Genomic DNA, 25310 nt, shown 5'->3' on the forward strand with positions numbered 1-25310 from the left:
CTCAATCAATCAATCTACCATGTAATTATCTAGGGGATGCAGTCGGTCCCCGTATGAAAAAATCACTGTATGTAGTACTCCCCTAAATATCATATAAATAATGCATATTTGGTCTAAAAGGGCATTTATTCAGTTTTTCTAACTTGCTTGGGAGGGTCTGACCTCTCCTCTGGCGTCTCCAGCGTGACGTAATATTTTCACCCTTTCCAAGGGAGTATTGATGACTTTTTGCCACCCACTATGTTCGTTGAAAGTTTATTGTTAGTTTATAGACGTGGAAGCGCAATGATCGCTTAATTGTAAACGAGCCAGTCTTTATCCTTATTTGAAATGAATATTTATTGGAAGTTTTAGCCACCATTGGGGAAAGAGTGGAATTGATTTTGATTTGATTTGATTTAGTTTATTTTACTTCACGTTTTGTGCCTCTTGGCTAATTTGCGAAGATGGGTATGAGTGATGAAATGATGAAATTGATGAAAGGACATTCACAAACAACCAAGCCCGACCGGGATTCGAACCCGGGACCCTTGGCGTCGCAGCGCGATGTGCTAACCACTCGGCCACAGGGTCGGGCAGAGTGGAATTGACACAGCTGTTTATTCCTTACATGAATTTCGGCCGCTCTCTCAATGTTCGTACGCCATAAATATGATACAATGTTTAGCTTGCGTCAAGGATTTGCGACGCCAAAATTAGTTACAGGTCCTCTTATTTATTCATTTGCATTACCATAGGGTCACATTGGATCCGGTTTTCGCCGAACCTTTTACTTAGCTGTGTTCTACCGAGATCGACTGACTGCCCTTCTGGCGACATAGCGGTCACCAGTAGCGGCGATTGAGTACCAAAACTAGGGGGGGGGGGGAGGCAAGGTCAGTTTATTATCTAGTGGTAGAAAAGGTTTCGCACTAAGAAGTCGTAGTGTGAAGGCAGAAAGTGTGGAATGGGAGCAAATGCACCCCACGACCGCACTAATCATCGCCACTGGTGATCACATTACATCAGAAAAATCGTCATTGTGCTGGTAGAGTTTGATGCGTAGAATGTATCGAAATGTTACTGTTAGAAAATTCTTCATGACAAATAAATATTGGAGAGGGTAAACGGAGTTGGTCAATGAGATTATTGAATATTGTTTTCATTTATGTGTATTTTTAATGACGAAAAATTAATTCCCTGGCTTCAGTTAGTGATCAGTGGCGGTTATTAGGGGGGGCAGTTGCCCCCCACTTTTTGTTACTTTTGCCCCCGTACTATGCTAAACCTTATCTACGAAGGAAAGTAAGCTGTCTTTGCCCCCCCGCAGTTTTGGCACCTTGCCCTCCCTAGTTTTGGAACCCAATCGCCGCCACTGTCTTTGATTGATGTTTGTCTGGTTTACGTCCGTAAAAACCAACAACTGAGTAGCAAGTATTTTGTGCGCTAGGGAGGAATGTAGTTTAGCACCCTCCCCTTTTATCTACCATAAGAGCTATTTTATTCCTGTGAAATTTCTCATACTGCAATTTCCTTTAGTTGTAGATACTTTGGACACCCTATCGAACATATGTATGTTTTTATTTTGTTAAATTATTAACGATTATTCTTTTAAAAATGCATGAAAAACTGCTACCTTTAAGAATCCGATGGCAGTTCAACAAAATGTAAAGAAACGAAGAAATAGGCCACGCTAAAAGCAACATTCTTGACTGTGCTAATTGATTTCGATAACATTCACTTGAACTTGAGAAGCTAATGTTAAACGTTCTGCCTTGTTTCTTTTTCTGAAATATCCTACGCAATTTTAGTTACACCATCTGGCAACTATGGAATACACTCCGCAACTGGGATTACAGTGAGACCCTGTTCGAGGTTAGCTAGCTCTTCGCACAGTGAAGCCGAGATTACCGAGGGAATACATTTCAAGTTGATTCTTGTTATGTGCTACACGTTGCTGATAACTTTCATTAGAACTTGTTGCTACATTGTGGAAAGTGCAATATTTGTTGTAGGTAGTGCCGCAGATTATGCCCTATGGAGGAAATATTACAGAATTTGACTATAGAAAATCACTCGTGTGTAGGTAATATTTCAATATTGTATATTTGTATCACATCTGTATATTCTACAATTACTTAATCTCGATTTTATTTTGATCTGCGTATAACAACCAGAAATCTCAATGGCGGTGATGCCTTTTGCACAACTGAATAAGGGGAGCTCCATTCTGTAAATCGTTTTTCAAAACTTTTGGACATCCTCATTTAAAAAATACTTATAAGAAATGTGTATTTTTATATATACGTAGCTATGGGACTTGAAAATAACGAAACTGAACTGGAACTCTATAAGTATGATATACGTAAGTAGTAATATAGTTTACATACACAGAGGGTGGAACATAATTAACCCTGGTTTGGATGCGTCATTTATAACCAGAGCGTGGGATAGTTCGAGACAGAGGGGGAATCCCCCCTTCAAATAGTACTCTGCAATATGTTTTGATTTTATATATTCATGTACAATGTGCAAATTTTGTAGAAGCAACTGGAATGGCATTGCAGTCTTAGTGTAAGCAGTTTTAAATAACTTTGTATTCATTTTGTCATGGAGAAAAGTAATACAAACCGTTGCGAACATCACCAAACGGAAATCATGCACGTGATTCCTTAAATTTATTATAGAAATTAGTAAGGAGTTACTTGTTAAACCAGATCGAAGTGTGTGTATGTACATGGCGTAACTTGGGGGAGGGGGCAAGGGGGATACTCGACCCCCCAAATTTTCAGGTTTGTTAAAATTTACAAGTTAAGGATACTTTTGTTAAAATCTTAAAACCTGAGAAGCTAAGTAATACATAATAATATTTGTGATTTCGCAAATGTAACAGTTATTTAGCAAATAACCCTGGGCACTATTTTTATGGGATGAAAAACTTTTTGACTGCCCGCCCCAAAAGTTAAGCCTCAAGTTCGTACCTGCCCCCCCCCCCCCCCCAAAGTTAAGTCCCAATTACGCCTATGTGTATGTATTTGTCCGTACGTACATACATACATACATGCATACACACAAGCTACTGAATACATATAACAGACACAAAAATCAATGTTTTCCTTTGCACCAAATTCATTTTATTCTCCATAAATTTCTTAGTTAAATTTCACTTTGTTTTCACAGAGTCCTCAAATTTTAGCGCCTTTACTTACGGATAAAAAAAGTTTGTCTTAAAAAAGTTTCTATTTGACTCACTTTTTCTTTCAATTTATGATTAGGCCCAAGCTTTGGAATTTTATGGGTAGCGCTGCTACCGCTTTTGGAAAATGCATTAATATAGAATGCGACATAAAGGACAGGGAATTTTTATGAGGAAAGGGATTTTCCAGATTCACTAGGGAAATTCGAGGGTAGTAGAGGAATATCACTGTCTGAGCGTGAAAAAGATGCTATAAACATGCAAAAAAGATCACATTTGAAGCCTCGAGACGTTTAAGTTGAAATTGCAACTGGCGGAGGTACCATTCTTAGAACTAGATTAGATCTTTCGAGAATCATTCGCGTAACTAGGAATATTTGGGTAAGAAGAATCAGTTCGTTCTAGTCATTTCTTCCATTCTATCAGTTTCTGGATATACATATTATTATTATTATTATTATTATTATTATAATTATTATTATTGTTGTTGTTGTTGTTCGGTAAATTGGCAATTTTACCAATCCAGTATTTCTATAAACAGATTAATTATAATTGAGTTAAGAATTCTATCGTGTTGAATTTTTGAATTAATAAAAATGTAAAATTCATACACTGGTTTTGCAAACTCAATTTTCAAAACGCAGCTTTTTACTAAGACTATAATTAGTACCGTCACCTAGTTTCAAACATCAATTAAGGGGCATTACACGTAAAGTAGCCCAACTCAATTTAATATCAAAATGAACTAGTCTCGAAAATCATTATTGTTTTCAATTGAATTAAGGTTTAAATGATCGTGACTGTATATAATTTGCATATATCACCAACAAAAAATATTAGATTCTGTAGCCTGTATGCTTCACAGAATAATTAAGTCAAGCTTTGCTACATTTTTGAAGCCTCACACACGTAACACATTTTCATTAATACTTTTCATGCATTCAAACTATGCCATCATACTCAAGTTTTTTTTCACTTGTTGGCAGACAGCGCAAAATACATCAGAATTCTGTGAAATCAGTTCATTCTGAATATTTTAATCCAACAGCGGGTCTAGAACCTACATTTTGTTTGTGAAATGTCACACACGAAAAACTGGAATGCCTCTTGAGGAGATTAATAAAATATTCAGATTCTTCGTGTAATGTTTGGCTATAATATTTGATTGTAGGTTATCAGTATCACTAAATTAATATCGACTTTTTATCGGTATCAGTTATACAGGGTGTTTCGAAAATTGAAAGTATCCAAAACACACCATGTTCAGTTACCTTTTTATTGAAACATCCTGTACTTTAATGTAGAATAAACATGCACTACCATCGTACAACAATATTTCTATCTGTTGCAATAGAATGCATGTTAATGTTTCCATGCCTACATTGAACGTAATGTACAAAAGTGAAGTAAATTATGAAGTTATATTTCATTGTGCATCGTGAACACATATATTAATTATGTGAGTAACAAAAATATATTAGCAAAAGGTATTAGTCTCTCTTTTTCCTCTGCCTCTCTTTCTCTCTATCTCTGCATATGTGCTATAAAAGTACGGGGTGTCTATACCGGATTACCATGTTAATAATATTTTATAACTCTTTAATGAATACTTTAATGAAACAAATATAATAATCAGTGCATTAAGACTCATTATTTTATTAATGATATAGAAAAAATTCCGAAAACTTCAACCTAGGCCCCTCTTGTAGCAAATAAGATACACAAACGATATTGATTGATTTAATTTCTTATACTTCGCTTTTCTGCCACTTTTGACTAATTTCGAAGATGAGCATGGATGGTGATAAGTTGAAATTGATGAGTCACAATCACACATGGACAAGACATAACATCAAGCGATATTCAATCTCACACCACACATTCCGCAAAATATGTTGTGAATCCTACAGTTGCTTTTGTGGTCGCCATATCTGCTGTTTTGTAAGTCACAATAATCGGAGATTTTGTTTCTGGAATCCACATTGAACCTTTTCTTGAACTGAACACATTTTTCAAGAAATTCAGGTCCAGTGCTCCTAGAGGTGAAATCTGTAGAACCACAGGAAAATCAGCATTTTATGACTGCTCAAGTTTGCCCGCAATGAAAAATTTCTCAGTAAGTTTAATCGATGAAATATTGTAATATATTGAAATCTGGGTAATAATTTATGTACACTCTGTATATTTTCAAAAGCTCCAGGAGTAAGCGCGCAATATGATTATGTGTGTGAGAGATAATGAATGTAAGTTTTATAAAACTGAACTGTACTTTTATAGAAATATATCTAGACGGTATGTCCAAATCTAGTTCCATCATTTTTTTCATCATACTATGGATGAAAAATGTCAATATAAATCATGTCTAATAACAGTGTAATTTATGTAGAAATCCAATTTTGGTGCAAGTTTCTTGTTATTTTATATTTAATGAGTCTTTCTCAACCCTTTGCCGAGGAAGTGAGAGTTGGGTCAGGATTTGCGTGATTATAAGAAATGGCATAAGTTCTTGTGCACACGCACACACACACACACACACCCACACACACACACACACACACACACACACACACACACACACACTTCTTGCTATGCAAGAAGTGCAAATGTAGTTTCACTGAAATGTTTATGATTGTATTTTATGGTATAATTTACAATGTACTGAAATGCTCTCTTTTTCTTTTCTAGGTAAGTACAAGAACATTCTATTCCGCACGTCTCACCTTGATATAATGCTGTGTCGGTAAGTTTGCAGACTAGTAACACTAAGTTATTTCTTTCATAGGTGGAACAGAAAGTGGTGGTAAAACGATTCATATGAATACTAAATCGATGCAAGTCTGCTTATTATGGAACAATCCGTTCAGTTGAATGAAACACTGAAGTGAACGTTAAGAGAAGTATTGTTCTTGGTTGTAGACAGAAAATAAATTCAGGAAGGGAAGCTAACTCATAGTTGATGTTATACTTAAAAGTATATTATGTGCATGTGCTTTTTATGGGACCGAATGTAGGTTAAATCTATTGAATATATTTAATATTAAATTCAATTTATTTTATTTCCGTAAACACTCGATCAATCGGTTTATTAAAATTAGCTGTTTATACACTGTAATGTGTTACCGGTGCCAAATGTTTTAGGAAGATGTGTGTCCATTGACACGTTTTGTATTCTGTGTGTAGTGGAACCATAAAACTTAGTGTGATTTGGCGTGTCCTACACCATCCCAACCCCACTCACTGGAGGGAAATAATGTTATTTTCATGGTATAAATTCCTTCGTAATACTCTCCCAAAAGAGCAAGAGTATATACAAGGTTATGAACATTTTAATTTAAAATTATGTACATACACATTTATAACGTTGAAAGCGGCCCCGGCGCCCACCCAGCGTCGAATAACATGGGTACCTGGGAGAAATCCTGGGGGGTAAAGGCGGTCAGGGGCGTGGTGCTGATCACATCATCCCCAACTACGACCGGATCAAGAAAGGGTGGGGCGTTACCCCCACACCCCCTATACGCCTTCATGGCGTGGTGCTATGCACAGGGGAGCACTTTACCTTTTTATCTTTAATGTACATATATTCACATAGGTCTCAATTTTAAAAATTAAAATTTTCATAATGTTTTATACGTTTTATGTAAATAAAAAAAACAATATTCACAAATGAATTTCAATGAATAAATATAGCTCTTTCAAGGTAGTTTTAAGGGATTTTATAAACATGTACACATGCTTCTAAAATCCATAAAAAATATATATTCATACACTGTAGGCTGAACTTTGTAACCCCGGAAATCAGAAACGTATCACTGGCTAATACAGTAATATTTCAAACAGAACATCATTGTGCAAAACTATGTACATGGTTTAAATATAATTAATGGAACATATTGAAGCCATGTTTATGGCTTGTAATGCAGCTATAGTAGGCTATCATCAAAATGCTAAAATTATTTCCTGATTTTGACAGTATAGTATTTTAATTTAGCTTCTGCACATACTATGAACCATTAATCATTCTTGTCATTCTATATCATCATGAACAAATCGCATATAATAACTGTTTTAGGCAATAAATTATTCCCTATATTTAATTTAGACCTACACTAGATGCGACTCTCACAGAAGCAAAGCGAGCAACAACATATTTTGATCTATTTATTGAAACTGTTAATTGAATAAGTAACCAAAACGTTTACGTTTAGTTTCAATATTTTTCCAATTTTTTTCTTCGACGCTCCCCCTTGTACTCCGGGGTCCAAAGCGACCTTTTCCATGCCTCCTCCCTAACAACGCTATGTTCTTAAGTCGAGTAGGACTACGTGATTTGTTTGACTGGAGCTAATCCTACAGAGTTTCAGACTCAGTCCTTGTTGGAAGGTCGTTCAAAGAATCGCTATCTGATGTTATCTCCATAAAATCCAGAAACAATAGGTGTTCATTCACATAATGAGCTTCATATTGTCTTGCATTCTCTGGTCATTAAAGAACCGTGAATCCATTTTTTCTGCTATTGCATGAATTATGACTCGAAGAAATCAATAGAGAGCGTTCTGTAAATGGATTGAATCATCAGCTGTTACGAATTGAGTTGAACGAATTTGCAAACAGCTGTTCAAAAATAAAAATGCTTTGTTCGTGAATGACGATTACTCTGCTCTAGTTTTTCCTTATGCAATCATTACACTGTTTTATGTTTCCGTCTTTTAGTCAACATACAGATTCTCCGAGAATGAATGGTGGGGTTTGGTGAGGTTATTGTGAAAGGTATGTTACACAGCATACCTTAAAAGTTCTTTCATTAGGGTCAACAACTCAATTTCTAAGAAAAGCAAATAGATGACTTAGTAACTAAAATAAATTTTGCATGAACTCAATCACGTCACACAGTCGATTGAGAAAGGCCCAATTGTGGACTATGTCGTTGGAGCAATTTTTGTGAATTCAGAACGCAGGAGAGTGTATTCTCTGTCTCGGTTATCTCTGGAGGAAGACCGCGTAGAGCGACAGAGAAGGGGGGAGATTCGAGTGGACAGAGTGAATCAGTACACGCTTCTCGAAGGCTGCAATTGCTTTCCCCTCTTCCACGCAATCCCGTTCCCCCTCGCGTATTCATTGGTGGAGCTGTCTTGCGCCACTACTTGCGCCGAGACTTGTTTTCGTTCGCTTGCTCCAGAAATACCCGGGACAGAGTATAGAATTCTTCACATTGTTTCGTTTCGTATCCTCGGCCTATTTGATAATTTTCTTTCCTCGGCACTACCTACCCGCCTATTCGAAGTGCGAGATCTTTTTAATACCGGCGTCTAAACTGCATTTGAACCAGAATCATAAATGTGTGTTCAGTTAACCATAAGACACAAACATCTTTCTCATGTACGGTGTGCATTGCACTATATTGATCATATTCACAGTGCATCACCCTACGTGGTGGCGCGCAATGAATTCACACTGCGGTTGCAGTTCTTTGCTTCTTTTCTCCTTCACGCCTCGTGTGTTGCCTGCGGACTGTTACATGGTTTACGTTGCTGAATCTAAAAAAATAACTTTCAATGTATACCGTGTAACGTATGTTCGACAATAACTTCACAAAACCACTTCATCGTTTCCAGTGTTTCTGAGGACGTTTTTAGTTGCTTCTTACATTTTTAGTGTGTTGTGTTTGTCCTCTGGAGATCCCTTTCAACCTTGTACTTTTAACCATTTTCAAGTGGTTTTTACACCCCTTTTTAACATTCAGATAAAGATTTTTAGATAAGGGTTTTTATTCCTCGTATACATTGTAGAGTGCAAAGTGGCTATATGTGCTGGCACAACCAACAATTTCAACTCATTCTCGGAGACCCTGTCTGCGACGCCAGTGGTCCCGGGTTCGAATCCTAGCTTGGGCGTGGACGTATGTGATGTTTATTCATCAATTTCATCATATCACCACTCATTCCCATCTTCGCAAATTAGCCAAAAGTGGCACAAGAAGCAAAGTAAAATAAATCAAATAAAAAAATAAATTTGGAGACCCTGTATAAATCACCTTTCTCTCCCTTAGCGGCGAACAATGAGGTTTAAACTTTAAACGGACTAGTATTAGACCACCGTAGACATGGTGCAAACTACAGAACATATGTTTCAATTGGACTATTGTACTATAAATATCCACACTACAAAACCTAGTTTTGCTGATACCACTAATATTCTTTAGATCTCGTATGTTTAAAACATTGACATTTGTATTTTTTGTTATTTTACGTCGCTTTTCTGCCACTAATGGCAAATCGTAAGGTTGATTTATTAGATTAAGAGGCATTCATAAATAACCAGGCAGGGACTCGATCCCGGGAAGTGGCGAGATCGAAAGTCGACTACTTAACGGGCTTTGCCGCCAATCTGGCCACACTTTAAGAGAAACAGTCAAAGCAATAATAATGATAATACGGGCTCACTGATGGCGCAGTGGTAGCGTCGTTGCATTGTAATCAAAGCGTCCTTGGTTCGATACCCGGTGGTTTGAATCCCACTTTAAGCTGTATGTCCAGCCTTACTGTGCATAAAGTGGGCTTAAAACACCAAATCAATCAATCGATCAATCAATAATGATAATATATAGCACTGAACAACTTTTCTTAATTATAGTTGACGAAATACCACAAATCAGATATGTGGATCCACAACAGTGGATCATCATGCACACCCATATTAAGGTCAAAAGCACAATCCCTTAGTTTACAGATTAGTCAACAACAACTGTATGAAATTACACATTTGCGTCATATAATGCAATTTACGTAATAATAATAATAATACTCAAGTAGGCGCAGGTGTAACAACTATTCATTTCGATGAAAGTTCTGCCACAGAAATGAAATCCACGGTCCTTCATAGATTTGAAGTTTCTGAACAGGAATATACCATCGACAAAGTTCGATTAGCTCAGGTGTCCATTGGAATTTGATCTTTATGATGCACACGCTGACAACACGTAAAGTCGACGCGCTAGTTACGTTAACGAGTGGCTGGCTTTGAAGTCGACGGAGCGCGCCCACCAGCTCCAACAATACATTCACCGCACGGTTGAGACTCCACGTGGACTAGACGAGCAAAATGACAGCTGCGCCCATTGGCTTAAGGTTGAGTGTGATTGGACGAAAACAACCAGCCCGCTGTTTCTCCCCACCCACGTTCGTGGCGGCGGCTTTCTTCAGTTCTTCGACGTTAACGAAGTAAACGCGTGGACTATACGTGATGTTACTACACAATTTTGTTTCAGAATTTCTTTGAGAGAATTTTAGCAATGTTATAGGACATCAATACAACCTTCCTTCATTACATTTTTTCCTCCATTGCGGAGTGGTTATCACAACGCGTTAAAACGCCAGGGGTCCCCGGTTCGAATCGCAGCCTGGGCATTGATGTTTTTTGTGAGTGTACCTTCATTAATTTAATCATATCATCACTCATCCTCATCGTCGCGATTAGCCAAAAGTGCCAAAAAGCGACGTTAAATAACATAAATCACATGATATCAATATCAAAACTTTACATTTTTTTCATTAAACTTCACTTCGGCACTGGATGACATTAATGCACCCGCCTATTGTGCTAGACTTCATTTTTTGTGGCGTCGAAAGCGTTAAGAGGAAAGTTGTTGCTAATTAAGATTGGTCGTCGTTATGAATGTTTTTTTTAAAATTTTGTTATGTTGATATTTTGAAAAACCCTCTGCAAGTAGAATGTAGTATAATCAATATAATTTACGATGGCATTTAAAGAATTACTCTATAAAAATTTACCATGGACTGATTTGTTACAAAATGTGTTAATGATGAAATAATTGTCTTTTAAATTACGAATTATATTCGTGACTCTTTAAGTAAATCATAGAATAAATATTTTACTATAATAGAGTTAATGTCTTCGTGTTTTCGATTCTATACCAAGTTTTTTCAGTTAATTGTATTATGGAATAACTTTCATAAATATAGTGCATTCAAAAATTTCAAGACTATTCTTGCTGTAAACGAAAATATGGTGTCATCTTTGTTTCACTTCCAGAACTACTTATTAAGAACCTTCCTCCACCTATTACGAAAATTTCATTGCATCGGACTGGTTTAGTAGTAAACAATAACGGTTGAAAGTGTGCTTGTTATCTTTTGTTGCCGCCATTGTTGAGGTGCAATAAAGAGTCGCAACCAAATTATGTTTTAAATATGTGACAGGGAATCTTGCAAATCTTGTAATAAATGGGCTGTTTAAGCATTCTGCACAGAGGTACTTGATTGCCTTTCGAAAAGAATTCGCATGCTAAGGCCAGAAATGTACCAATCACGAAAATGGTTTCCCCTGGATGACAATGTTCCAGCACATTCATCGTTCACTGTGACCCAATTTCTCGATCGAGAAATCGATACAAAAGATTAACCATCCACCCTACTGACCGGGTTTGGCTCCGGCTGACTTTTTCCTAGTCTGAAGCTGAGTGTAGCACCGAAGGCCGAACGTTTTGACGATGTGGAGACCATTCAGAAGAAAGTGACAGCCATTTTGAACTGAACACCTACCAAGTATTCTACGCGAAGGGCCTCCCCGATGACGCAGTGGTAGCGTCGTCGACTTGTAATCAAGGAGTTCCCGGGTTCGTTACCCGGTGGAGGCACATAGTGGCTCGGATCCCACTTTAAACTGTAGGTCCAGTCCCGATTAGCCTTACTGTTCATAAAGTGGACTTAAAACACGAAATAAAATAAAAAAGTATTCTACGCACACACCTTCCAGCATTTGTGTGAGCGGTCTCAAACATTTTATGGAGAATGGGCTGTATGTAAATATAAAGGAGATATTACTGTTAGCCATTTAATATAAAAACCATTAATTATTATTTTTGATTTGATTTGATTTGAATTTAAAATATTGGGTGCGTCAGCACTTAGGCTGTTTTGCACCAGTCACTTTATACGGGGTCCAGCCCCTTACCTGAACTAAAATGTAACGTTGGAAGACTAAAACATTCTGACTTAGGTTAACATAACTAAAATAACATAACTGTAATGTCGTGTCGTAACTATAAAATATTAAAATATTCTGACCGGTTAAAAGCTGAGACTATTAAGAGGCACTCAACACACATAAGGACAAGACACAGGACAACACACAGAATTATACTGGCCATAGGGTCAGTCGCCAGAGCCTCGTTCGTCTGCAAAATGCAGTCGAGTGTGTACTACGTGGAAGTGAGGTTGACAATTCGGTGTTCTACGTGGAAGGTCACCCCTTACACCCAAATTATTGTTTTATTACCATTCAAATACACATTTCAATTTTTCCGTTGGCTGGCACTTAGGCTAATCTACTTGATATAAAATTGGTTTTATGTATACATACACTGTTCTGATTTTTCAAGTGACAATGCCATTTGTGATTTGCACCACGCCTCTGGCCGCCTGTACCCCCATCCAGAGTTTCCTCCAGGTACACACTTTATACGACGCTGGGTGAGCGGAAAAATCTCGGTTCTCCTGAACCCGGGTCTCTAGCATGGGTAGTCAGGCGCCCTAACGTATCTTTTTAAGGAATGTCCCTACGCGGTAGTATTCCCCGACAAACACAAACATCCATGTCCTAACCGAGATTCGAACTCGGGACCCCTGGCGTCGTAGCGCCGAGCTAACCTCTCCGCCACGGAGGCCGACTATCGACTGAGCCACTACGGCAATTAGGGAAACCGGTCTTTTTTTACAATTTGCCATATTGCCAGTCCGGTGTTGCGGGCGGAATGGTGGATACTTCCCCCGCGTTAGGAGCCTCTCTGGAGGTTGGCACATTTCGCTGTAAACAAGTCCGAAACAGGCCGAAGATGCAATTCGGTCCATTCTTCCTCAACGTGACTGGAAATCGCTAACGTTTCTCGCCATGTCTGTCTTCTGTTTTGCTTCGTGGAACAGCGGGTGCATGTTTGCGTTTCGCTCCGTGACCTGAAACCGAATCCTCCACCGTGGCATTTGCCATTCGGCTCCTCTAGACGTCCTAGCAGAAATCAAAGTTCTTCCTTCTTTGAAGACCGACGATGGGTTACAACCTTTCGCCTTTACCCGCAGAAAGCCTGGAGCGACGAAGCAAATTGAATTTCAATTAGTGCACTTCCTTTGCAAAACACTGTGTGGTGGAATGTGAGTCCCTTATCGTGCGATGCTCTACACTTTGATTTCAAGGTGCCGTTCGAAATATCTTTCATATCTTATGTCGCTTTTCTACCTCTTGGCTTAATCATAACGACGAGGATGAAAGACGAGGTCGGAATAGGGTGAGATACGTAGAATGAAACCCACCCTTCCTTGCCTTACAGAGATAATTTCACACTTAGACTTTTATTTTAGTTCATTTTTGAAGCACGTACCAATCGCTTCAACGACATCTACATAGATGAAACTTCAGTTGCGACTTACTCTTGTATGTTGCATGTTCATTTTCTCTAAGGTTGAAAAAGCGCTGCAGATGTCCTAAACAGAGAAATATCAAGTGTTGATGAAATAAAGCTTGTTTTAAGACCCCTTAATGCTCAGACAGTCTTAAATATTTCAACTTGTAGTTTAAACTACAGTTAAAGTGGGATCCGTACAACTGTGCGATGTCCTTCCACCGAATGACAAATCCCGGATACCATGATTCCAAGACGACACAGTTACCACTTCGTTATCGTGGAAGCCAATAAATTATTACAGTTTACAGTTGATTTGTAAATCAACATATACTACTATTGTCAGCCTCAGTGGCGCACTGGTTAGCTTAAAGTGCTTTAAAGCCAGAGGCTCCAAGTTCGAATCCTATGTAAGACTCGAATGTCCGTTGTTACTTCATCTCCATCGTCGGTATTAACACAAGAGGTTTTTTTTTGCTTCGCGGTTTGTAACGGTCGTACAGTCACGGACACTTCTGGGTTGTAACGATCATATTGAACGTAAATGTAGTCGTTACAGCCCAGAAATGTCCCTGACTGTACCAGTTCCAATTCCGGTACTAGCGAAACGTTTCCGAATTCTAATCTGAGCACTATGTTGAGAGAAGTTTTCGAAGGTTTATCTGCTCCATTTTCGCTTCGCTTTGCCTCACTTTCTCCAGCAAATTGATTTTGCTGTCTGGTAGAACCACAAGGTACAAGAGGTCGTCTGAAGCCAACCCCCTTTTCTTCAACAACCGGCAATTCCCGCTTGCAAACCCATCGCATTATTTATGCTAATAGGCCTCACAAAACGCTGCCAAGGGGCAATTTCTCCGGCGACTAACATAAATCGTCGATCCTCCACGTTATTATCCACGGCAAGTGGTTCGTGTATGTTAATGTCTAGGTTTGGCGCCTTCTCAGCCTCTTCCCGCCGAAGCCTTGATAAACACGCCTATCCTTCTCGGCGCTCTGAATGAAAACTGCTCTAAACCAGGTTTCGCTAATGACAAGCTGGGAAGAAAAGTCCTTTCAAAGGCTCCAACGGTCCGTAGACCCTGGGAGACAGTCTATTAACGCCAACACGCGAACCTTATATTAAAACGTCCTGGACTTTTGTATGGCGTCTTCGTCTCTTCATCCAGGAAGCTTGAGCCAAGATTCCTTCCCGCGTCTCAACATTATTGCAGTTTCACGCGGCTGTAATAATTTTTACTCTGTATCAGAGATGTTTATAGTTCCGATTTTCCTTTGTGGGATGTTTTACGTACCATGTAATGATGCTAATAATAACGAGGTCTCTTCGTTAATTATATTATGGTGGTTCTTCATGTTAATGACTTTCCTCGAGAGTTACGAATTACCTCGCCAGTTACGCTTTTCTCGTGGGTTCACCCTTTCTCACTAGTTACGCCTTTCGTCTCGAGTTATTACTTTACTCGTGGGTTTCGCCTTTTATTGCGGTTAGTACTTTCCTCGCGGGTTATGCCTTTACTCTCGAGTTACTACTTTTCTCTTTGGTTATGCCTTTTCTCGCGGGTTACGTCTTTCCCCGCGAGTTACAGATTTTTCTCGCGGGTACTCCTTTCCTCGCGAATTACTTCTTCCCTCGCGAGTTGCTTCTTACACATATTCCATGCCATGCCCGTGATTCTAACACAGATTCCATTCTATGCCCAGGATTCTAACATTTATTCCATGCCATGCCCATGATTCCAACATTGATTCCATGCCGTGCCCATGATTCTAACACAGATTCCATTCTATGCCCAGGATTCTAACATTTATTCCATGCCATGCTCATGATTCCAACATTGATTCCATGCCGTGCCCATGATTCTAACACAGATTCCATTCCATGCCCAGGATTCTAACATTTATTCTATGCCATGCCCATGATTCTAACATTGATTCCATGCCATACCCATGATTCTAACATTAATTCTATGCCATGCCCATGATTCCAACATTGATTCCATGTCATGCCCATGATTCTAACACAGATTCCATGCTATGCCCAGGATTCTAACGTAGATACCATGGCTCAGTAGCACGTTATGATAACCAGTCCTTCACACTCAATGACGGACACTACGCTTATTTAAGGATTCCTTTCCCATATTTGTTATTAGTACTCGGCCACCACGTGTTCAAGTGCTGGCCTGGGTGCATCTTCGATTGAGTTTCTGCGTAAGTGGCATGTAGCAATATTTCATCCTTATCATTGCTATTAACCAAAAGTTGTAGAAAAGTCGAGTAAAATAATAACTGCGCTACAACTGTCACTATTACTAGAAAGGACATGGAAGGTGAGTTATGCTTTTGCTGGTGATTGTGAAGTAGTTGAGCTGCTCGTCTACTGTATACCACTTTTTTACTGCGCGATGGTGCTTGTTTCTCGTTCGTGAGACTCTTCAATTGGAGAGTTATTATTGGCTTATTTGCTTTTGCCTGTAAACTCTGTAGTTTCAGCAACTAGTAACGCTGCCCTGAAGTGCAAAATATACGACCGTACGAAACGTGTCTAAACTTTTAGAAGTTTGTTTTGCATTTAAATTAAACGTTGAAAGAGAGAGAGAGAGAGAGAGAGAGAGAGAGAGAGAGAGAGAGAGAGAGAGAGAGAGAGAGAGAGAGAGGGGGGGGGGGGAGGGAGAGGAAAAATACGGGATTCTTGACCTATATTCATTTGAAAGGTAACACAGCCATCTAGAGTTACAAGCCAGAGGATGGAGAATTGCTTTTGAGAGGGCAAAAGTGTTTCCAACCCAAAGCAATAGAAATTTACTAATTTTCCCCAAACGTTTGAAAGCAGTGTCCTAACTGAAGAAAATACAGGGTATGGACCATGATGTGGTATCAGCATTCTTTCTACAACGAAAGTAACCTAATCTTTCCCAGTTTTGTTAACATGCTATACAAGTTTAAAAGTTACAAAAACTCAATATGTGCATCTTTCGTGACGCACGACGAATCGAGCTAATCAGCATATCTCCTGAAATAGAAGCAGAGGCCCCAATGACCCACTCTAGTAACACCACCTCTTGTCTACGAACGGTTAGGTGCGCTTTTACATCTATTGACAGGCAAGAGGATCACAGATATCATACGACAGACTATACAAATAATGTACATCACATGAAGAGAACCGAGAAGGAATTTGGAGTACTCGAATTTTGAGTGTAATGACACCGTGAAGTACCATGCAAGAGGCAGGTAGGAAATTGTTACATTTTTATTTTGAAATATATGTATTTTGTATGTTTGTGTTAAACATCTGCATTTTAGATGTTAAATGTTCTTATACAGTCCAGTGACAAAGATAATTTTATATACTCGGTTTATAGTTAAATATGAATGTTTCTTGTACTCCGTGGAGGAATGATAGGTGTATATTAGAATAATGAGAAGAAGAAGACAGCTTGCACGTTCCCAAGCTACATTCTGTTATTATAAAGGTGTCTAAAAAAATACGGCCTTTTTTTAAATAAAAGAAGAAGATGAACTTCGAACTAAGTGTGCTCATGGTTATGAATAGTATAGGGTGTGCCATTACTAAATTAATTCACTCACAGTCACAATATGGCCTTATGTCTTCAAGATGACGTCAGTAAGATGGCTACCGTTCTTGAGTAAACATGGCTCGACGTAACATGCCCCCAGGAATCTGGTTGATTTCCTCGATGATTTGTGTCTTCAGTTCCTCAACTGATGCAGGTCGATGTTCGAACACCTTTGTCTTGAAGTAACCTCACAAAAAGAAATCGCAGACCGAGAGATCTGCGGATCTTGGGAGCCATGGGATGTCACCAAATCGGGAAATCAGTCTATTGCCATACAACTGTCTCAAGACAGTCTCAAGAAGACAAAGCTGCTGCTGATCGCATTTTTTGATTCCCAAGGACTGATCCAGCATGAATTTGTCCCTGAAAACCAAACAATCAATCAGTGGTATTACAAGGAAGTTCTTGGTCGACTCAGAAACAGGATGAAGCGGGTTAGGAAGGACCTTTGTGATTCTGACCAATGGTTTCTGTTACACGATAATGCTCGGCCTCATACCGCATTGTCTGTACAACAATACCTTGCTGAGCATTCAGTGACAGTGATCAATCAGCCTCCATATTCTCCGGACTTATCGCATGCTGATTTTTTTCTTTTCCCCAAGCTTAAGATGGCTATGAAAGAGCTAAGATTTGACGACTTCGCGAACATTAAATTAAATGTTACGCGTATTTTGCTAACACTTATTGTCGATGATTGATTGATTGATTTGATGTTTTAAGTCCACTTTATGCACAGTAAGGCTAATCGGGACTGGACCTACAGTTTAAAGTGGGATCCGAACCACTATGTGCTTCCACCGAGTATCGAACCCGGGACACCTTGATTACAAGGCGACGACGCTTCCACTGCGCCATTGGGAGGCCCTTATTACTGTCAATGACTATCAACAGTGTTCCAAGACCTGTACTAACGCTGGTCAAAGTGTTTTGCCTCCTCTGGTGATTATTTTGAAGGTGATAAAGTCATTTGAAGGTAATTACTTGTTTTCTTTCCTAAAAAGAAGTTCGGTTTTTTTATGGGCGAACCTTGTATGTAAGACGATTCTCTAATGTGACTGAATGGCGATAGCACGGATTGTGTAAAATAACCAGAATAATGAAGCCATTGTATACTTCAATATATAAGGAGCTTTTTCATCACTCATCAAGCTCCACCAGATCTCGAGGCAACAGTGGAACAAACACTCTGTCTTTGATGAAGGCCCACAAAAAAAAAGAAACCACAGGGAATCATGTCTGGGAACCTCGGGGGCCATCTCACCAACGCGGCATTGGTACTATCTCACTGCTTGATGAATAGTGCGATGGCGTTCCCCCTTGTTGGAACACGAAATCCCGTGAGTACTCTTCAAGTTGTGGTATCATCCAATTCTGAAACATATCCAGATACGCGAGTCCAGTAGCACTCCTTTCCGCGGAGAAAAATGGCCGTTAAAGCTTCTGGCACCGAAGATCTTTAACTCTTCGGAATCTCCTCATGCTCAATTGAACGCATGAGGGAGTTCGCAACAGCAGATACGAACGGTATGTCTGGTCACACCTTGAACAGGAAATGTCAACGAATTATATAACTGACATGATTTAGTATAAGTTTAATGTTACATATTTTTACATACGAGATATTTGCCAGGATATTACATATTTTACATATTGTACATATTTACTTTACATAAAACAACATATTTCGGTATTTTTCCCTATCTTGATCCTATTTCCTATATTTTCGATCTCTGAGACATAATGAAGAAAATTTGTAGCTCACATGTCATATTTTCTAATCAATGATATGCATTGTGCTTACGGTCACGTAAAATTGACTGCGAAGTCGAAAGACAGGCTGAAGACCAAAGCAAATGGAAAGTATTACTTTTCTCCCCCCTCCCCCCCTTTTAGTTACATATTTTCCTTTCGGTTTTAGGTTTAGGTAAAGACCCTAGAAACTTGGTATATGTGGACAAGAAAGCTACGTTCATGTACGTAGCGAGTTACGCAATACGTTCCCTTGTACAAAATGTACAAAAGTAGCTATGTAATTTCATTGGATTGTTCCTTCTGTAGACACTTTTTTTCACAATTTCTTTCGAAAGTTACAAAGAGCTCTCTTACATATTTACATTATCTACAATAATTTGCCATGTGAAAAATAATTAATCGTTGGCAAAATAGGTTTCTTAAATAATTTTTGTACACGTTGCGCTGTGCTCTCTTGAGTGTATAAATTTGATATAAATTTTAATTTGAACAACTTATGTCCTTAAAATTATGTTGAATATGTTCAAATAAAGTGTCTAGCAGAATTATTGAAATTGCTTGTATTATACTCGATTATTATTAATATTACATATTCTTTGAAACTACATGTGCTTTTGATAATATATACTTTATCAAGTATTGTTACGTAAGGGGTGTCTCAGAAATATTTTTGTTTTTAAAACTACTAGAAAATTTTTGTATAAAGATAAATTTATTACCAAAAGAAAGCTTAAGCATTAAATTTTTATTTGTGGAGAAGATTATTGGACAAATGGTGACCGTTCATATTTTCACAATCAATTATTGAGGACTAAAAGTGGTAAACGTTGTAAGTGCCAAAAGCGAAAGTGCTGGGAAATCGCAGAACTACTTAGAGGGCTACCAGCCACATTTCACGTTTACGATCATTATAAAGCATGGCACAATTAACAGTTTAACATGGAAAACGGTGTTTGAATTATTGTGGCACTCACAGCGTTTACCAATTTTAGTCTTCTATTCTTGAACTAAAGTTTTCGATCACTCGCCGAAGCATTGCACGAGGAATAGCATTGATTTCATCTGTAATTCTTTGCCTCAATTCTCTCACTAATTTAGTTTACTCGTCATAATGCTTCCAGTGTGTTCAAACTTTCTCACCCAAAATTTAATTACATTTGCGCTTGGGACGTCTCTCATTCCTGCCAGGTTACAATGATGCCAGTACAAACAACGCACAACAACATACGAATCGTTATTTTTATAAAAACGCACGAACACAAAAAGCACGTTGCTGCCCCTTAAATGCTCCATGGCAACTAAATATTAACAATGTTGCCAAGCGTTTGCGATCTATCTCATTTGTACGTAATGTGCGAATTGCCCCAGAGGGCGGATTCAAAAACGAAAATATTTCTGAGACACCCTTTATTTATGTACATATTTTGTACTTTGATATTATAAAAATCATCATATATACTCATACTCATCACTGAACACGATCCTCTCCCTGAAATCATTACTTTCAAGCAATTTCTGCACGTTTACGCTGAAGGCCGGGGGAAGTGCTTTGTCTGGTTCAGTGAATGTCTGCTCAAGTTACACCTTGTAAGCCTTCAGTTGCAATCGCTTATGAAATACATCCCGTACCGTCGAGTGGGGCATTTCCAACTCACGGCTCGTTGTTCGAACCTAGTTTTTGCGACTGCGCACTGCCACAACTAAACAGAACGGCAACCTGTGCGCAGGCAAACTTTCTCCCGGAAATACGCATACCAACGATTAAAGGAGTTTGTATCAGGTAGATCAACCCAAACTGACCCCCAATACTGCGTTGAGCTGTGATCACAGATGTCGTTTATGCATATACTTCAACACAAAACTGTTTTTCTTGCTTCGTCAGCAACGTTTTGCACAAACAGCATGCACACGGTGAGTATTTCAAGTGTCCTTTCACCAGTTTCATCTTGGGCCTTTCCAATGGCGCAGTGGTAGCATCTTCGCCCAGTAACGAAGGGGTCCTAGTTCAATACCCAGTGGAGGCACATAGTGGTTCGGATCCCACCTTAAACTGTAGATCCAGTCTCGATTAGCCTTACTTGACCTGAAACAACAAATCAATCGATCAGTTTAAACTTATCGCCTTTCATCCTCGTCGTCGCGGTTAGCCATAATTGACAGAAAAAGCGACGATACACAACAAAAGAAGAAATACATAGGATTCTTCCGTGAAGTTTAGAATAAATTAATATACCCTGATAAGATTTGTCCCGCTTTTACTTGCAATACGAAGAACATGATGAACGCTCCAAACTCCACCGAAAATTTTCAAATATTTGCCTATAACACATTTTGGACCTCCCCGATGGCTCAATGGTAGCGTCGTCAAAAGGTCCGGTTGGATACCCGGTGGAGGCACATAGTGGTTCGGATTCCACTTCAAACTGTAGGTCCAGTCTCGATTATCCTTACTGTGCATAAAATGGACTTAAAACACCAAATCAATCAATCAATAAATCTATACCACATTTATGGGATTCTTAAAATTACAATTTGGTAATTAAAGCTTTGTAATATGGTGTGTGTTTTGGGAGCGGCGGGGCGAAAAGGGACATGTCATAAGCTTTTTGAAAACGTCATGAACTTCAAATTTACAGCCTCTGAGCTGAATTTGTTATAGACACGTCACGTGGCTGGACTGGTGATGCACACAAAATTGTGAACGCACAATAAATTTTTCACAAATTATTTTTTTAATTTAATTTTTTAATTTCACAAATGTTACCGACGTTTCATTTCTGTTAATATTTTTCTAATCTCTGTTTTCCCAAATTTTTGAAAGTGACAGAAATGAATTGGATGGATGGATGGATGGATGGATGGGTGTATGGATGTATGGATGTATGGATGTATGTATCGATGGATGGATGGATGGATAGATGGATGGATGGATGGATGGATGGATGGATGGATGGATGGATGGATGGATGGATGGATAGATGGATGTATATATGGATGTATGTATGGATGTATGTATATATGGATGTATGTATGGATGTATGTATGGATGTATGTATGGATGGATGGATGTATGAATGTATGTATGTATGGATGGATGGATGTATCTATGTATGTATGTGTGTATGTATGTATGGATGGATGGATGAATTAAATCAATCAATCAATATTCTGATAGTTAAGCAACATTTTTCTTACAGTTTCTGTGGAATGTATTATCAAACTAAACAGTGTTGATTAAGCGTAAATACCCTTAGAATACTTTCCCTGATTTATAGCTGTAAGTGAACAATTTTGTATCACGGGTGGGACAGATAAAGCACTTCCTCTTTACTTAATAAGAGATAATAAATATATAATAAAGTTACAGCATTGCATTCAATTTTAAAAATAGAGATTTATCGGCACTTTGACATGGAATTCCCCATATATATACCGGGTGTCCCAAAAGTTCGGTCTCATAGGAGAAGTCTTGCAATGCTGATTGTTGAATATTGACAATATAGTATTTATTTCAGGTACGAAAAGCATTACGGCAACGAATGTTCAAATTGATACCCCTCTTGAACCCTGCAGGCATGGATACGAGAATGGAAAGCTCTTTGTACATTGCCTAAAATTGTTGGTGTGATAGAGACCTGAGGCATGCAGAATCACAACTTCGGCTTCCCCTTGCATAGTGTACGTTCCATTCCTATCATCGATTTAATATATACATTTTCCTTTACCTGCAAGAAATAATCTTTTTTTTTCAATTTTTCCGACTTTCGCTATGAGACTGAACTTTTGGGACACCCTTTATAATTTAAGCTGATGATGCGAAAGATAACGTTCGGTTTGGTTTCCGAGGTATCCTCGGAAGATGGCCTTCCGACGTTCGAAATTACGCCGATGGCGCTCGCAAAATTCCATCGCTGAGATTCCATGGAGTTGCGTAAACACGACATGAATTTCATCGGCCCTCGAGGAATCTTCAGGTGAAGGAGAAAGCCGCTTTCTCTTCCCCCTGATGGGACTTCGCTGGAATGTTCGAATTACCATTATGGGAGCCGTAATGCAGATTACTTAAATTTGAACCGTAAGCTTGGAATTACGTCACCATGCACCTCACCCTCCTATCATTCGATTTCTCATATTATCTGTCTCTCTGCTTTGCTGTGCTTATTGTGGAATTGCATCCGCGACAGTGACGACACCGGAAAAAAATTAGCCGAAGCACCTGGGGGAGGGGGGGGGAGTATTGCTTGTTTTATGTTTTTTTTGTATTTTTCACAGATTGTTATGAAAAAGAGAATATTGGAAATAAACTTGAGTGAGCCAATTATTCACTATGTGTAATCTTTATTACATTAATATTTATTTTTAATGAATTTTAGTAATAAAGAGCCGCCATGGTCCAGTCAGTAGGGCGTCTGACTGCCACACGGGGGGCCTGGTTCGATTCCAGGTTCGAGTTTTCTAGCAACTTCCCTGCATTAAGCGGTACTGAGGTTCATCAAGCCTCTAACAAATGGTACCTGGGGACAGCCGTGGGACTAAAGGCGGCCGGAGCGTGGTGTTGATCGCATCGTCTCCACCAATGACCGATATCATACATGTGTGGTGCTCTATCTCCATCCATGGCATGCTGCAACGTGCTGGAATTAGCTTTAATAGTAGTAGTAGTAATAATAATAATAATAATAGTAATGATGATGATGTTGATGTGCAGTTATCTCCTCAAAAATGAAATTTATCATATCATATTTACACGAATGCAGCAACGGCTGGCTGCTCCCTCACCCGCTCGCACGACCCTATTCAAAAAATATAAATATGCTGACCAAGGCAGTAATTTATTTTATTAAAAACATAAACTAAACGTAACGTTTCAACCTTCTAGCAAGGTCTTCATCAGACTCTGTATCAAGTACAAAATTAACAAGATACCAAAAACAGGGCATTATATATACACAAAACATTACTCCCTCCAGACTATTAGAAAGTTGTTTTGGAACTTTCCAGCAGGTGGCTTTCACTATTGAACTGTACTTTCACCTAAAAGGCGAAAAATATATACTTTCATATAGAATGTGGATTGGGCTTTATATCTCACGCTCTTTTTCCTTTCTTTTTCTTCCTTCTCCTCTTTCTCTCTTATCCTTCCCACTCTTTCTAACACTTTCTTCCATTCTTTGTTTAACTTCAGGGGCCTCCCCGATGGCGCAGTGGTAGCGTCCTCGCCTTGTAATCAAGGTAACCCGGGTTCGATACCCGGTGGAGGCACATAGTGGTTCGGATCCCACTTTAAGCTGTAGGTCCAGTTCCAATTAGCCTTACTGTGCATAAAGTGGACTTAAAACACCAAATCAATCCAATCCAATCCAATTGTTTAACTTCAGTCCCCCATTCCAGTTCATTGTGTCTTCTTCACCTTTCTTCTCTATTTCCTTGGCTTCCTTCCATTTTCTCACTAGCATTCTCTTCTCCCTTCCTATTTGCTTGTGACAGTCAGATTTACCGTCATTATTATTATCATTATTATTCATGTATGTAGCGGTAAAAAGACGAGCTGATTCAAAGTGTTAAGTGTTTTAATTTGTAAGATTACATATTTGATTTTTGCCAAGCCGACGGGAGGAACGAGAAATCCGCTTGTGTTAAGGGCGAGCACCTGAAGGGTCACGCTATGCGGCTAAAGCTTAGGAAATTCGACCGTAATGACAAACATTTAAATATCTCGGTTTCCAACGGTCAGATTCATGTGAAACTTATACCAGCGCAGCGGCATGTGTGCAAGGACGGATGTGTGGAGTTTCGTCACGATCAAGCGACAATTACGGACGCCAGATCAAATCGGTTCTAATTGATCAGTTTGTGGACAGCGATTGCAATTGAGCTATGGGCGACAGCCAGGCGGAAGCTTAATCCGCGCAAGTCAACTTCGGACACGGTACGTCCTAGTTTGGAGACAATAGAGCAAAGTGGACTGACCCCTTCGGAAGCGTCACTCCAACGTGCGCATAGCGTCGTTTTTCAAAATCTAAATAAAACGAAGGACATGGTTTTTCGACACACAGTCTTACCGCGATCCTTGTAGTGAGAGCAGCTCCGTGCTAACTCTCCATACACAGTCTTACCGCGATCCTTGTAGTGAGAGCAGCTCCGTGCTAACTCTCCATACACAGTCTTACCGCGATCCTTGTAGCGAGAGCAGCTCCGAGCTACCTCTCCATATACAGTTTTTGCCGCGATTCTTGGAACGAGAGCACCTTTGTGCTACCTTTCGTGTACAGTGGACTTTGTTGTGTCGTGCGAACACCAGTGTGTGTGTGATAGGCAGTAAGTCTACACGAGTGCGCCTACCTCAACCGCTGGGGGAAGTTGAAGCGAAACGTGTTTCCGTGAT

At 39.2% G+C, this 25310-nt stretch overlaps 1 protein-coding gene across 1 annotated transcript in view; it reads left to right on the plus strand.

Annotated features, from left to right (window-relative positions):
• Positions 1 to 1926: 1926 nt before the first annotated feature.
• The window catches only part of unc-13 (protein unc13 homolog), a 671187-nt gene continuing 647803 nt past the window's right edge, over positions 1927 to 25310 (plus strand). The window contains exon 1 of the mRNA XM_083118384.1: positions 1927 to 2061. Within this exon, the coding sequence (XP_082974510.1) occupies positions 2017 to 2061 (45 nt within the window). The 5' untranslated portion in view covers positions 1927 to 2016. The remainder of the gene's footprint in view (positions 2062 to 25310) is intronic.

The sequence above is a fragment of the Lepisma saccharinum genome, chromosome 3 (genome assembly GCF_977018435.1).
Source record: "Lepisma saccharinum chromosome 3, izLepSacc3.1, whole genome shotgun sequence".
Classification (NCBI taxonomy): Eukaryota; Metazoa; Arthropoda; class Insecta; order Zygentoma; family Lepismatidae; genus Lepisma; species Lepisma saccharinum.